The sequence below is a fragment of the Tiliqua scincoides genome, chromosome 3 (assembly GCF_035046505.1).
Source record: "Tiliqua scincoides isolate rTilSci1 chromosome 3, rTilSci1.hap2, whole genome shotgun sequence".
Taxonomy (NCBI): domain Eukaryota; kingdom Metazoa; phylum Chordata; class Lepidosauria; order Squamata; family Scincidae; genus Tiliqua; species Tiliqua scincoides.
Genome location: NC_089823.1, coordinates 235039692 through 235056001, shown reverse-complemented (window position 1 = coordinate 235056001; position 16310 = coordinate 235039692). Strand labels below are relative to the sequence as shown.

Genomic DNA, 16310 nt, shown 5'->3' with positions numbered 1-16310 from the left:
CGTGGGCGAAGGCGCCCGCGGAGCATGGAGGGGCCTCGGGAGTCGAACGCGCGCTACCGCGAGCGGAGCTACTGGGAGTCGCGCTACCGGCAGGAGGGCGCCGCTCCGGCCGAGTGGTTCGGGGGGCTGGAGGCCTTCCGCGCGCCGCTGCAGGCGGAGCTGGAGCCCGAAGCCCGCGTCCTGGTGCTGGGTGAGGCTCTGCCGCCCCCTCGCGGCCCCGCCCAACCCGGAGCTTCCACCCAGCAGAGCCTGGCCTGGCAAGGGCCGTCCAGCGCCCCTTCACCGCATGGGGGGGGGGGTGAGCACGACGTCATCGCGGGCAGCTTCCCTTGCCCAGGTGGGGGGGGGAGCGGGCTCCACCAGGGCTCCTTCTGCCAGCCGTCCCTGTTACTGCCCTCCGCGCCTTCTGGGCAGCCGGTGGTGGCTCCTGATGCCTCCCCCATCTGGAGCAGTGGCTGTTGGGGTGTCTGCTTTGGGGTCAGAGGAAGGGCCCCCCTGCTTGCTCGTGAGAGCGGACCAGTAAGTGGCCTTGCCTGGTGCTGTCCTCTCTTGCTTGCCTGCAGATAGCCAGGCTGGTGGCTAATTCTGAGTGATATAAACCAGGGATGCGCCTTGGGTGGGGAAGCAGGTGAGGCAGAGTCTCCCCACTGGAGTCCTTCCCAAAAGCACCACTACCATGTAAGGTGTGCAAGCACTCACAACCCACCTGCCTTCCCACCTACCACATGTCCCTGGTTCAGATGTATCTCAAAGCTTGTACTTGTGCATGGGTTGTGAGTGCATGGATGCATCACATGGTGGAGGTGCTTTTTGAAGGACTCTGGTGAGGAGGCTCTGCCTCAGCCTGCCTCCCCACCGTCCACACATCCCTGATATTAAAGGTGGGGTCGACACTGAATGTAGTAGGGAGGCTCATTAAACTGACTGTCAGTGCAGTGGACCAGCTCTTTCTTTAACTTCCCCAAGCATAACGTAGTCTTCAGTGTGGTTGCATTGAGTGAACTGGGTCAGGCTACAGCTGCCATTGTATATTATGTATTGGCAACCTTCAGTCTCGAAAGACTATGGTATCGCGCTCTGAAAGGTGGTTCTGGCACAGCGTCTAGTGTGGCTGAAAAGGCCAATCCGGGAGTGACAATCCCTTCCACACCGGGAGCAAGTGCAGTCTGTCCCTGGTCTGTCTCCCTGGCTATGGGCCTTCCTTCTTTGCCTCTTAGCCTCAGACTGTTGGCAAAGTGTCTCTTCAAACTGGGAAAGGCCATGCTGCACAGCCTGCCTCCAAGCGGGCCGCTCAGAGGCCAGGGTTTCCCACTTGTTGAGGTCGATCCCTAAGGCCTTCAGATCCCTCTTGCAGATGTCCTTGTATCGCAGCTGTGGTCTACCTGTAGGGCGCTTTCCTTGCATGAGTTCTCCATAGAGGAGATCCTTTGGGATCCGGCCATCATCCATTCTCACGACATGACCAAGCCAACGCAGGCGTCTCTGTTTCAGCAGTGAATACATGCTAGGGATTCCAGCACGTTCCAGGACTGTGTTGTTTGGAACTTTGTCCTGCCAGGTGATGCTGAGGATGCGTCGGAGGCAGCGCATGTGGAAAGCGCTCAGTTTCCTCTCCTGTTGTGGGCGAAGAGTCCATGACTCGCTGCAGTACAGAAGTGTACTCAGGACGCAAGCTCCCAGCTTGGACCAGCTGCCATTGTAATGCTGCCCCATTCCATCATTTGAGTTGAGGGAGACCATTTTGAATGCAAAATTCCTATTTGGTGGGTTGTGAAACCACCTCCCTATTTACAAGCATCAATATTTGTTTCTAAATCATTGCTAATTCTTTTGCCGTTTGTGGTATTGGGGTATGCCTTGGGGGAGCAGTGAGAATGCAATCCATATGCTAACTTCAGTAACTGAATGCAGCCTCCATTCTATGCTGTGTGAGAGAGGATGTGTTGGATGGGGTGCTGGGCTTGGACACAGGAGGCCTACTCTGCAATCCTGTGCTTGTTTACTCAGAAGTAAATTATGTGGTATTCCATGAGACTTACCACAGGAAAATGTGCATAGGATTGAAGTGTTGAGTCATAGACAACCTTGAGCAAGTCTGTCCTTCAGTCTCTGCTCTTAATCTAAAATGGAGTAATGAAACTACATTGCAGCATGGTTGTGAAGTGGCACAGATAAGACACATGAGATGCCTGTGTCACAGTGCTCAAGTGACACATGGAACTCATTGCCGCAGCATGTAATGAAGTCAAATATCAAGAACTTCAAAAAAAAAATGTAGGGCAACCCTGTTTGGTGGGCTGCAAACAACTTTGGCCAAATGTTTGGCCACTTGATTTGTTCTGTATACTCCTAATTTCCATCCCAAAGGCTGTTCTGTGGTACAGGGACCCATTGCTCTGTATCAGCATTTTTCAAAGTTTGTCCCCCGCTGTACCACTTTGTGTGATCCACTTATTGGAAATACTACCAGAAGTAACTGGTGATGATGCCAGCACCAGTTATTTCTGGATTGGGAGAACAGGTGTAATGCGACAATCACTGTTAAGAGGCTCAGGGCAGATAGAAGGGCTTTTTCAAGCACATGAAAGGTGTGTGCGGAAGCTCTGCCTGCCGAGTCGCCTACCACTGCTTGTCACATTGTGTTGCTGGTCTCGCTGTCAGGAGTGGGGGGGGGGGACCTGTGAATTTCACCAGACACCACCACAGCTATCACCAGTGGTGCTAGTACCACTGGTTGAGAAACAGTGCTCTATATTAGCTTGACCACTACTGTGTTCTTTAAGAGTAAGGGAAATAGATATTGTATAGGAAACTGTTCAAAGATTTCCTACTTTCTTGGATAGCACCTCCTTTTTCCTCTACTGCCTGTTAACTCTTGGAACAGCCTCCCAGGACACCTATAAGGTGCTGCCTTGCTCACTTGTTTCAACGCCCTTCTCAGAACCCACCTATCTTTAAAGTCATTGGCATCACACCTTGGTCCCCGTTCCCTACTGAAGCAAAAGTGTGTGCAGCAAATTCAGCAAAAGTATGTGCAGCTGAAACAGTCACACCTGCTTCCCCTCCCTACCTCCATCCCTTTCCTATCTTCTGTTGTTTCTCCTGTGTCAGTACTGTATCTAGATTGTAAACCCCTTGGGGGCAGGAGCCTGTATTTTAACTGTATCTAAAGTGCTGCGTGTTTTGAGGCTGTTGTGTTTAATTTATGATTAATAAGAGTTAAGATGGAATGCATTGTATGCAAGTCACAAAAGCAACACAAGACTGCTGCCACTAGAGGGCAGCAGCAACACACAGCTGGTAGTTTGTTGCTGCTGTGGAAGAGCTGAGAAGCCCCTCTGCAACCAATGGTCATGGAATGGTTTTCCTGGGTAGCAGCTCTGTGCACATGTCCTTCCAGTGCCCTGAGGAAAGAGTGCCTTAATGGAGAGGAGAACATTAATGGGAAGAAGGGGTTTTGCATGTGAGTGCAATAAATCCAAATGTTTTGTTTCTCTAGTATCAGCATCAAGCTATCTAAACATTTCTTACCTAATCTGAAGTGAGTACAGTAGAAAGTCTGCCGTGGTGTGCCCTCTCTGTATTGTAAGCAAGGTGATTTTTGTGGTAGCTTTGGGTAATTAGTACTGTAGCTGAAGTGTGTATCTCAAGGGCAAAGGAAGAGTGGTGTGTGAGGAGGGCAGGGGGCCGAATGCAGCAGACATTGCAGTCCTGCAAGCTATAGAGAGTGGTTGGCTTCCCTGTGAGATTCTGAGCTGTTATCCGAGTTTTGGAAGGCAACAGGTTTTGTACCATGCAAAGCAAAGTGGTTTAGAACTGTTTTACCCATTCAGCAGAATGAGGTGGTAGAATGGACTGCAGGTAGGGGACACATATGTTTAAGTGCTCCCATATGTGGAACAACAGTCACCTTGCAAGTAGACTGTCAAGCACAGCAAGGAGGAGGCTGGGCTCAAACCACTCTTTTGTTGTGCTGTCTATTTTTTTTTTTTACTTGCAAGTGGTTTATGGGTACATGGGTGAGCATTGGAAAAATGGCGTCTTCCACTGGATGGTTCAGTCCAAACTTACCACCTTCTTCTGTGGTACATGTAGACTGGGTCTCAGAGTAGCCTGTATTTGTGCATGGAGATGACAAAATCGTTGTGACATAGACATTGCTTTGCTCATGTTCTGCAACTGGGTCCCTGGTTTCTGTCGTCGGAATGTATGACACAAATCAGTTGTATTTCCAGGTATTCAGGTGTCTGGCTTTGCATTGTTCTGTCTTCAGTGAGACAGGTCTTTCAATCAATGTTTTGATTTTTCTGGCAGAGGAGGAGATGATGGGAAGAAGGGGTGGATAGATAAGCCATGAAGCTTAGGAATACAGGTGTGCGCCACTTAACAACAGAGATACATTCTCTTATACCTGTTATGTGATTTCATCATTAAGTGAACATTCAGTCCAATCTTTTTGCCTTTGTTGTATAAACAGACGCTACTTGCCAGACACTAGCTGACTGCACAGACTACTGGAGATAGATTGCCTCTCTGTTGTGTAAACAGACGCTCTGCTGCAGGCTATGGGAGACGCAATTGCTACATTAAGAGCATCTTTATTGTACTTTGACCACCGTCCTATATGCAATCTGTCATTAAGCAAATGGTTGTTAAGTGGCGCATGCCTGTAGTTTTAAATCGGAGCTTTCCAAAGCTTTCTAGGGGCTGGATCTGGGGTTTGGGTAAAGCACTCCATGAGCAGGGCGTACCACTCTTGTCCACTCTGCATGAATTCTGAATAGATCTGGGGCCTGGAACGCTCTGGGCAGTCGCATCTACCTGGACGTCCTATTGCACAGCCCTTCTGGGATGCCAGGCAACAGATGCAACTGCCCAGAACGTCCCGGTGCCCAGATCTACTCAAAATACACACAGCGTGGAGGCAGAACGGTAAGCTCTGATCTTAAGGAGGACCACTTTTTTGATGGACAGCAGTTGTGAGTTTGGTGACTTCCATCTGGAATCTTCAGGACTTGCTTGGTGATGTGCAGGGAGGCCTCAGATCACAGAAGGGAGGTGAATTAAGCGAGAACCTCTGTGTGCTGCAGGTTTGTTTCCTTGTAAACAGGCAGCACGATTTGTCACCACTAGAGGGCAGTGTGGCACCTTTTGGGATGAATACTTTAACCTTCCTTGCCAGGGATCCAGAATTTTGATGATGATCTGCCCCTTTGGGGAGGGGACTGTTCCTGCAGGAGGGGCCACATAGGCACTTGTATCAATATTAAATGACTGAGTCACCCTGGGGCCGCTGGTGAGCCATTCCTGATGAGCCTTTGGTAACGGTTAGGAGTGTTTTCCTCTGTAAGGGGAGGCCTGTTTTCTCTGCAGAACCTTTCAGTTTTGTCTCTTGCATCCTGGAATATTGAACATGGTTGGGGGCCCATTTATACCATATTGGAAACAGGAATTTGAGCAGTGCTTAGAAACCCTGCTCCTGACCACTGGAAACTGCTTGCAATGTTTCCAAAGAGTAATGAGGACTAGAAACTTATTTCTGTTTCGGTTTTTTTTCTCCTTCAATATTCTCTGATACTGTCATTCTGCATGGCTGATATTGCTGCTAGGGGACAGACAGCTTGCTTTTCATAAGCCTTTGGAATGCCGGCTTCCATTTGCTTAGAGTTAGGTTTCTGCATGCAGAGAGTGAGGTTCAGAGTGTGACTCTTGAGACACAGGAAGGTCTGGAAACCAAGAAGCAAATAAAAAGGAACTGGGGTCTCATTGGGCTTGTCTCTTGGGAATTTGAACCCATCTGTCGGGATTCTTCCACAGCCGACTCAAGCTTTTTGCTCTGTCAGTTGATAGTAAGTCTGTCGTAGTATAAGAGCAACTTGTCCACCAACGCTCCTTTTAGCATCTGCCCTGGAAATTATATGCAGATTTTTAATTGCATGTGCCTTAAATATACAGGTTAATTGTGGCTGTCTGTCTCAGGTATATTTTTATACCCTCTTTTAATATGTATCAACAAACAGGAATCTGTGTAAATATTCCTGTCTTGAATTTATATCTTGCCTTATGGTCCTATCAAGATTCTCAAGACAGCTTAATCTGCTATGGGAGCCACTTTATCCTCAAAGATAGCTTTATTTATGAAACTCTGCCAGCCCACACTGCTCTTGCTCCTCCCCACAAGAGTGGGGGGGAAAGCACAGCCTGTCATATTTAGGAAACTGTCTTTTTGGAACATGTTTCCGCTGTGCAAAGCTTGTAAGGCATCAAGAAAGAAGGGCCTGCAAATGACCTGGTGCACCTTTTCACGCATCATGTGGCCACTAACCTGAGTTTTCTGCCAAGTGTACAGCCAGGCCAGGCTCCTGGGAATTGTGAATGTGTACAGTTTTCTTGCTTCCTTGTAGGAAGCTCAAGCCTAATTCCCCAAGGTTTCCAATCAAGCACTAATCAGGTCTGTTTAGCTCAGATTATGCTATAGCATTAAATTTTTTGAGTCTGTTCACCAGCTCGCGTGTATATTTGCATTCATGCTATTTGTTTTTTTGGTGTACACTTGCATTTTGGTATACACTACAGAAGATTATGGTATGGTAGATCAACTACTAGTCTGCCCGTTACTGATTTTCCTTGACCTACACCATGCTAGACTATCTACACAGAGTATTTGTGTGTAAAAAGCTGGTCCCTCTGGCTTGCGTTCCTACCAGCTCTTCTGCCTGGTTTCCAGCTGTGTTCCCTTTACTGGTGCACCTTTTAGCCCCTTACTTGCTCCCGCACACAAAAGTGTGTGTGTGTGTTGCCTCTGTAACATTGAACCATGACTTGCAAGCTAGAGAGTAGCCAGTTGTTCACCAGTGTTATCTGCTCTGTGGCATGCCATGTTCTGAACCGGTTGCTCGGAAGGACTGGGGCAAGTGGTGGTTGGCTGGGCCTGCCTTGCATCATGGCTAGCTGGCATCTTGGTCTCCCCCAGCTCCACAGTTTGAGGCATGTGTGGCTTTGCCACAAAATTGCATTTAACAGAAACTTTTGGTAAAGAGCAAGAACTCTGCCAAACTTGTCAAGTATTGAACTTGGAAAGAAGCACACAACCAAACAAGAGTTTCACTGTGACAGTAGTGTAGCCAGTGTAGACAGTACTGTAGTGATGTACCTGCACATTGCCTTTGCTGCCCCAAATGGCTCCAATGGCAATGGGAGGGGCACTTACATGGCATCTTGTGGCACTTGCTGTACTGTAACTGCACCACGCTTCTCCCCCCACCTAAAGGACTGCATTGTGATGAGCGAGGTTCCTGTCTCTTTCCCAGTGCTGAATCTGGAATGCGTTGATTTGAAGCATGGATCTCATGCTATCGGCTGGAAATGGCTCTGTCCCTAGAAAGCCTGGTCCAGCTTGTTATGCAAGCCTCAGCTGCTGTTTGGCCCGCTCACTCCTTCTCTGAGCAGCATCAGTGCTCCTGCTTGTCGTCACATGGTATCTCTGTGTTATTTCATCGATCCTTTCCTGGGGCCTCTGCAGCTCTGTGCAGCACCCTCCATTCTGCCATCCTCATCCTACCCAGCAAATTAACAGCATCCTGGTTTATGGGTGGAGAAAGTACTGACCAGGGAGGAGTGGAGTTTAAGCCCCCATTAATCCTACCTGATGCTTTATCTCTCTGATCTGGCTGCTGCTCTAGTAGCTTTTAACCTGGTGCTTCCGTAATCTGATATTTGGAGGGAGGTAGAGTTTCCAAGCAGGCTGGGATTTACCGGGCCTAATCGCCTGATCCTGTTAGAGGAGCGGTCTGCCTGATATGTGATTAAAAGCAGCCAGGTCCTCTGCTGTGCTGGAAAATGTGGGGTTTAGGATTGGGGGGGGGAGGTAGGAGTAGGTCAAAATTTGGAGGTGTACAGGTGGTTGGATAGTCCATATAGTGTCAAATTCCCTGGTTGGGACCACAATAGTGGGAAATTCTGTACTGCACTAGAAATACAGTATATGAAGCTGCCTTTTGTTGTTTTAGATCTTTGGTCTATCTAGGCCAGAGCAACCTCTTCCCAGTCCTTTGCAATACTGCTATCTCAGATCCCTTTAACTGGTGATGCTTCCAGGAATTGAACATGCTTGGCTGTTCTGCACACCAGACCACTGAATCATGGCTCTTCTCCAAATACATGGTCCACACCATCCCTTCAGGTACATGTATCTCCCTGTCCCTTTCCACAGAGCTCTTTCTTGTAGGAGTACAGTAGTTTTAAAGCTCTTCAAATCTTGGGAGTGGCTTGCCCAATAGCACTGAAGGGGACCCAAAGTTTCTTTTCTTTTTGAGAAGAGCACTTCGGGACATCCTCCTGCATGTTTAAAGGTCACAGTGCCCCTTTGTATCCATAGTGGTACCAAATCAAATTCCGTCTCTTGCAAGCATGAGCATTGCACATGTGACAGCTCAAGAATGTGGAACATGCGAACTGGGGGCAAATTCATGACAAATGTCCAACTTCTGTACACAGTGGTGTTGTTTCCCTTTTATGAGAGCATTGCAAGTAACAGAAGCCAAAAATATGGGTCCTTGCTCCTAAAGCTTATGCTCTGAATTTTGATGGGGGGAAGTAGTGAGAAAGTGAAGAGTGGGGAGGAAAGGAAGAGACCAGGCTGTGACTCATGAGGAACAGATGTGAGTAACCTGTTCATATTTGGGCTTTAATTGGGGTGGGGAGTAGGAATTGAACCAACACCTTTATAATCCAGAATGTTGCACAACAGAAAGCTAGTGGTTACACATTCATAGCACAAATCTTAATTGTGAGCAATTGGTGTGTTATGGAGCCATAAGTTCTAGTGAGATTGGCTGACATGTAAATCAGTCTGCTTCCAAACGAGGCAGCCCCTGCAGTCCTGTCTGTGGGTCATAAATCTCCTCTGTGCAGAAGCCCATGCTGTGGCAACTCCATTTCCTCCAAAGGCTCTGGTGGGTTTGTTTCCAATTTCTTTCACCTGGTGACTCTGAATACCAATCTTGTGTGTTACTCCTGGTCTTTCTGGTCATAGTGAAAGACCAGAAAGACCAGTGCTGCTGTGGGCTTTAGGGACTGCTAGAGACTACCTGTATTCTTCAGACTGTTGCAGGGTTTGACACACTTGATTTGGATTCTGGGAGTTGGCCCCAGAGTGGAGGAGTGCACTGCAAAACTACAGAAAGTTACTGTCTTAGTGTCGCTGTGAAGAACAAGCACACTCATTGCCACTCCGCTCTTTGAGCACCATAAGCAAGTTGTTATAAATCATAGATGATGATGATTATAAAGGGCAGTAAACCTGTCTTTGTGAAGCACTAAATGCAGGAAGATCACACCAACACAAACTGAAGAGCTTAATGTACAACTTAAAACTGCCTCTGCCACAAAGAAAAAGTGTATAGAAGAGAGCAGGGACCCCTGTCCAGAGTACTAAGGTGACAGCTTTCTTCTCTATATCCTGCCATTCCACAGAAAGCAAGTCAAATGTTCAGATGTGAGGAACGATGGTGCTATTTTTTTTTAGGGTCTATGTGGTCACAACCATTCCACTGCATTCCCTTGTGCAGCCCCCACTCTGAACTGCAATCCACAAGACATTGCCCTTAAAGAGGAGCAGGGTGAACAAGTTGGCAGACATGAGGGAATGGAGGACATGATCTTCCCTGTCTTTGTAGAAAAGTCGGTTCCCCGATTCTTCTGGGGGAGCACTGGCAGCACCGATCTGTTTGGGGGCTTCTGCTTCAGTAATTTCTGCGGGGTGCCAGGATTCCGCATTCTGGGCTGCAGGAGGACGCCTTTGCAGAACTTGAGATAAGTGCAGAATTCAACCTCTACATCCCTCTGCTCACGACCAGGTGGCCTGGTGACATGTCTCACATCCGCACACCTTCCCCGTGCTGCAGTGGTATGTGGGGACAAACTTTGACTGATCCCACGTGGCAAGGAGATGCTGGCAATTGCAGGTGGGAAGGAGTGGCTGGGTACTTTCAGACAATGAGAGGGGAAGAGACTGACTCCAGGTGATGGTGGGCTGCTGTTGTGCAGTGTTTGGGTGGGTGCCTGAGGAGCCTTGCTGGGAGATGAGTTTCCAGCAGGGCCCCACATTGATGGTTGCGTGCTCATTGTGGCTCTCGCTTGGATCGTGTGCAGCTTGAAGCGTGAAACAAGGTGAGCAGTGAAAAACTACACCTGCTTGGGGAAGCAAATAACTATCTGCGACAGGAAGAGATGGCTGAGGGAGAATCCTGACTACTCATTTTTCCTGTCAACTCTGCTGAACCTTCCCAGGGGAGAGTTGCTGTCACCCCCTGGAGGACTTGACTGCAAAGCATCCTCCCTCCTGGGCACCACTGTGTAATCTCCAGACACCCTGACAGTCTGGCACCCAAAGTCTGTCAAGCCCGGCTTCCTGCTGAAGACTACAAGCAATCACCTCTCCTCCCAGGGGCAGCTGGTGGCTGGATCTTGTGTATCCATTGACACCCAGGTTTTCATCCTTTGCTTGCACACCCCTCTGTCATTGGGCAGCTAAGAATATCCACTTTCTTTGGGAACTCGTTTTCTCAGCCTCTGCATGCAAGAGGATTTCTCCATCAAATAGGGCTAGAAACTTGGGGAAGAAACAACTCTGGGCACTAAATCCTAATGGGGGGGCACATTTCCTCAGCACATTGGAGGAGGTCATATTTCACTCATCTGCCTGCAGCCCACTTTGTGTATTATGCATTGGGAATAGAGAAGGTGGCAGTTAAGACCCCAGGATGCAGGTGGGCCTCTGGGCTTGCTACCAGAATCTGTGCTCAGGTGCCAGGCTTGCAGTGTGTTTCCCCAGGCCTCCTCCATTGTAAGTGTGAGTGCCAAGCTTATCAGTGCCAAGCTCAAAGTGAAAATAATTAAAGTGCCTCTTGCAACCTGCTCATTAAGTGCTGCTTCATCTCTAATTAAACTAATTGTGATCTGCAGCACCCACTCGGTCCTGTTTTTCCCACCCCTACCCATCCCCTGTCTGTGTTTTCTAGAGTCAGTGAGCTGTTGGAGGGGAAGAGTTTGGAGGGCAGGTTCTTAATTGCCCACTTTTGGAGTTGGGAAATTCAGCAATTGGCTGCAACAGTCAGTTTTGGAAAAGAGAAGTGCTTCAGGTCGGACGTTGCCAGGAGCCAAACCCCCTTCTGTTCCCCTCCCTAAAGTTCAGGCACATGGTTCAAGGTAAGCACACACTTGGCATACACAAGGCGCCAAGTCCTGCCTTGTAGCTGTGGCCCTATTCCTCCTCTGGTGCTTCCATTGCCTTTTATGTTGGTGTTGAACCTAGTAATCAGAACCCATTGCATTTATATGTTTGGGGCATTTCGCACATGCTATTTCAGAACTGTAAAGTAGGCCAGTATTATTGTGCCAAGAGGCTGATGATGATGAGTAACACTTGAACTGGGGACTCTGTCTGTGTCGTGCATTATGTCTGTCTGTCTGTCATGCATTTTGGATGGATATTTCACTCTTTGAGCACATAGTATGCCCACCTGGCCAATTGTGGTTCCCCAGCTCACCTGAGCATAGCACAATTGGGTTTTCTACACAGTAGTGTTCCTTTCTTGATGGTGGAGGTAAGATTTGAACTGGGAACTTCTGGATCATTTCTCAGTCTCTTAGCTGGTAAGCTTCACTCACTGTTGGGCTCTCAGTGCTTAATGACCCTGCTGAGTCTTGGTTCTCTCTGAGATGATAATCCGGTCTCTGGGTTGGGGACTCACATGGTAATTTTCTATGTGCAGACATGTTTTGTATAGGGAACATTGAGTCATGTGAGTTCCCACCTGCAGTCTGAAGGCTGGGCGAAACAACCCTCTGTGAGAACTAGGCCTAGCATTCCTTTCTCCCATCAGGTGGCCTGCACATGTAGTTGTCCTAGATTGTAAGGCCTTCTGTGTTCAGGGGAAGGGTCCCAGTTAAGTGGTGGTGTACATACTTCGCATGTAGAAGGCCTTGGGTTCGGTTCTTGGCATTTCCAGGTGGGAAAGACCCCATCCAAAATCCTGCAAGACCCCGGAGACAGGACTCTGCTAGATGGACTAATGGTCTACAACTTGGGAGAAGTTAGCATCATATGTGCATATAATATACAGATGTTCTCCACAGTGCCTCACACACAGACTTGAACAAATACATTGTAGGGCATGGTGATACTTCTGTGAGAATGACCCTGCAGAATGTTGGGGATTTAGGGGGGGGGGGCTTTTTGCTGCAACTAACTGGGATGTTTCCTTTATATTTAGCAGGGGAGAGTAACTGTCCCTGTTCACCCCAGCACAGCATCCTTTCCAGTGACTCTGATGTCCCTTTTGTGTTGCCCCCCTTTTTTAAAATTGTGAGCTCCCTTGGACAGGGACACCATCTCTTTTTTCATTTTGCTGTGCAAATCACTTGCTGAGCTTGGTTATTGAAAAGCGGGGTGTGTGTATATGTAAATGTTTTTAATAATTAAGAACTTTGCGCATGCAGAGAATGGTTGCCCACTGATCCCCGCACACTGTCTTCTAACCCTGGGGTCTCTAAACATTTTGGCCAAAGGGGTGCATCAAATATCTGGTACAGTGTCGAGGGCTGGGGAAAAAATTAAATATAAAATTTAAATAAATACATTAGAGATGGAACTTAGATGAATGAATAAATGAGTGGGCTCAAATGTTCAGGACTTCTCCAAGAACAAACACAGCCCAAGAAATAAAGCACACACTTAAATGGACCGCCATTCCTCCACCCCACAAGCACAACTCTGGTTGTGTTTGGTCAGCTGGGCCAGAGGCTCTCAGGAGATCAGAGGCTGGCCACGGGCTGCATCTGGCCCCCGGGACCGGGGTTTGGAGACCCCTGCTCTAACCCATTAGGTGCTCTTCTCGTGAAAGTGTCTGCAAAGAATCCCTTGCAGACAAATTGCGGAGAATTCTGAGAGGAGTTCTAGGCTGCCTGTTCGGTTCACGTGGTCTGCTGGCCAGACTTTCTTAGCCTGTCATCTAACCACAAACTGAAGGCACTTTATAACATGTCCAGCACTCCCCTGAGGTTGTCTATTGCAGGGAAAGATGGGTAGGAGTGGAATGCCTTTCAGGGCATTCGTTGGTCTGTCCTTATCCATTTTTTCATTGAGGATCTGTTGATAAGCTTCCAAGGAATCGCAAGCAAGATTTCTGGGAACAGAGCTGGAAAACCCTGATCTGACCAATGTGCAGGTGCAGCCTTCAATGCGACACTGATGGAAGAACTTGTGTGTGTGTTCTTGATCCAAGATGCATTCAAAGAGGGGTTGGAGATGGGAGCCCACAGCCCCCCTGGCCATTACTGGAACATTTGGGGGTTCCTTTTGCTCCAGCCACAGCTGCTTCTGCCCATTTTCTGGGGCTTTGTGGTTCTGCAGATGGAATATTTCCGTCTCTTCCGCTCCTTACATCTGTGTGAATCCAGTTAAGTAGGGGTTTTGATACTCTGAATAAAAGATCTCTTCATTCCTGCACAGCCTGAGATTCTCAAAAATTTTAACACGAGTTCAGCTTGCAGAAAAAAATGCTGCATTTCCCCTCTGCCAGTGGTCTTGTTTGTTCAGTTTGTTCTTGGATTAATATGTATCCCTATCCCTGCTGCCTCTGGAGGGCTTGCAACCTGCTTCCTATTTCTTGTCTTGTACCATCAGGTTCCTGCTGCTGAAGAGGAATCTTCTAGGCACAGGATAGAGAGGCTCACTTCTTGCTTAAGAAGAAGATTGCCCCCCCCCCAATTTCCTTCAACTTGCCAGACATGAGCAGGACACAGAGGAACTCCCTTCGAGAAAACGTACATCCTGGAACCTGTATTACTTATGCAGATTTGTATATATAGGCGTATCCGCGGCTTCTGTATCACCAGTTTCACTTATCCATGGTTCACAAGCCCCCCCCCCCCGTCGTGCAAATGACTTATCTTTGTTGCTGCCCTCTTGTCGCTGTCTCCTCTGTGCTGCCTGAAACACTCACAAGAAGCAGGTAGAACTAGCAGGAAGCGGGTTGGAGGGCTGAAAACAATGCAAGCCTCCTCAGAAAGACAGGAGAGAGTGACAGAAGGGGGAAATTTATGAACCGCTTGTTTTAGGGTGTGCTACTGTCTGTGGTTTCCTGTATTCACAGTAGCAGTGGGAGCCCATCCTGCGCAAATACAGGGGGGGGGAATACCTGTATTTTATTCTGTGATGGTTTTTTCTGTGACTGCAAGCCATGAGGGTGGAAGTACTGCAGAACTGAATCGCCACTCCTGAGCCTAGGAAATCCTTGGCCCCTTCCTGCCCCACTTCTGAGACTCCACCAGGCCAGTGGCGTAGCTAGAGGGGGTGCAAAGCACTAAGTTTTGGAGGCGCCTGAACGCACCATACAAGCAGCCCCTCCCTTTCAGAGCCATTTTGGGCAGTGGGAGCAAAATGGAGGCAGAATGTTAGCAGGTTTGTTGACCAGCTTGATGAAACATCTGAGCATATCCTTAGTAGGGATGAATTACTCTCTTGGGAAAGGGAGATGAAGAGTTCCTTGTGTCCTCATCCACGATGTGGAATAAGTAGACTGTTTGTTGCGGGAGGGACGGGACACAACATCTATAAGATTTCAAGGTGAGCCATGCCTTCAGGGAGTTGCCCTAATATGCCGCTATATATGGGAAACAGTCCGATGTGTCTCAACTGTAACTGACCCAAAACCACATCTCTTGCAGGCTGTGGGAACAGTGCTCTGAGTTATGACCTCTTCCGACTTGGGTATACAGACATCACCAGCATAGACTATTCAGCAGCATGCATCACAAGCATGCAGGAGCGCTACGCCCACTGCCCAGGCTTGCACTGGGCAATCATGGACGCTCGAGCCTTGACCTTTCTGGATGGGAGTTTTGATGTGGTCTTGGAGAAGGGCACTTTGGATTCCATGATGGTGGGGGAAACCGACCCCTGGCACGTCTCTCGCGAGGCCAGGGTGCTGCTGGACCAGGTGCTAACAGAGGTGAGTGGCATGGTCTCCTGCTGGCACAGGCGCATAAGACTTGTGCTTGACGACACTGTCGTTTACCAATCCAGCATGTGGATACTTGAAATGGAGAATGTTTCCTGACTGTGTTTCAAGACTCTTGTGCGTTTCCGCTTGTGTCTTTCTCTTTCTACTTAGTGTTTCTGCAGAATTTTGTTTTTCTACTAAAAGAAAATCCAAGCTTGTTTAACCCATTTCTGCCCAGCCCACAGGTGTACACATTTTATCCCTGTTGTGTATATGCAACGTTGGGCAGCAATGGCTTAAAAGTATGTTTCTAGTCCTCATGAGCGTCCTCGTGAGCCGAGTGTCATTTGGGCAGAAGGGAACATTTTCATGGATATACACCTGCAGTGGCCCATTTTCAGAAGTTAGCTGTTGAAATGGCCTGGGAGAGGTAAACTGGTGCAGATGTTGCCAGGGCAGTTGGGTGGAGCCCCCTCCAAGAGGTTGTTGCCAGCCCACTGCAGAAGGCCATGGATGTCACTCGTATCTGAGCACTGGCATTGCTCGCTGTTGGAATGGGGTGGCCCTTGGCTCTCATTGGCATCCCCTTAACTAGAGATTCTATCAAGTTGCATGGAAAACCTTTTCTCCCTCCCAACTTGAATTGCCCTGGTTGCCATGGCAGTGCCTTGGTTCCTGCCAAAAATGGCAGCTTGCAGATAGTACAGTTTCAGTTTGTAATAAAACATCTTTGAGGTTGCCTGGCTGAGGATACAGCCCTGGGCCGGGTGGGGAGGGAGTGTGGAGCAGCCGGTCCCAGTGATGGGGAGTTGTGGGGGTCAAGAATCCTCCAGCTCCACCCTGGGAAGGGCCTTTGGTCCTGGCCTCCAGGCCTGGGGAGCAAAGGGAGCTGCCTGCTGACACGGTGTTGGCTTCCCCCCCCCCTCTCTCCCTTTTCCTGTTCCACTCCCCAGTTCTGTCTCATTAGCTTCCCGATTTTCTCCTTCCCACAAAAAGATTTGACCGGAGAGTTCTCCCTGTTTCCATGGAAACCCTCATCCAACCCTCATCCCTATTGACTAGGCACTGGTGTTGCCATGGGAACAGGCAATGCCTCCAGGCCATTATTAATTGGCAGGATAGCGGAGACCCATGTTGAATTTTGCAGGGTGTGTTGGGGGGGCGCGGGGGGGGGAATTGCTGCTTTTTCTGCCTGTGGGAAATGATGGGGCTGCTCCTCCCCCACTTCTTCCTCTGTCCTCTTGCTGCATTTATGTCCTGTATTTCCAAGCTGCCTGTATGTGTGCACGCGTGTGCACATGTGCA

At 48.7% G+C, this 16310-nt stretch overlaps 1 protein-coding gene across 1 annotated transcript in view; it reads left to right on the top strand.

Moving 5' to 3' along the window:
* Window positions 1-24: 24 nt before the first annotated feature.
* Window positions 25-16310, top strand: part of EEF1AKMT4 (EEF1A lysine methyltransferase 4) — a 28610-nt gene continuing 12324 nt past the window's right edge. The window contains exons 1-2 of the mRNA XM_066621563.1: window positions 25-190; window positions 14731-15014. Coding sequence (XP_066477660.1) covers window positions 25-190; window positions 14731-15014 — 450 coding nt within the window. The remainder of the gene's footprint in view (window positions 191-14730; window positions 15015-16310) is intronic.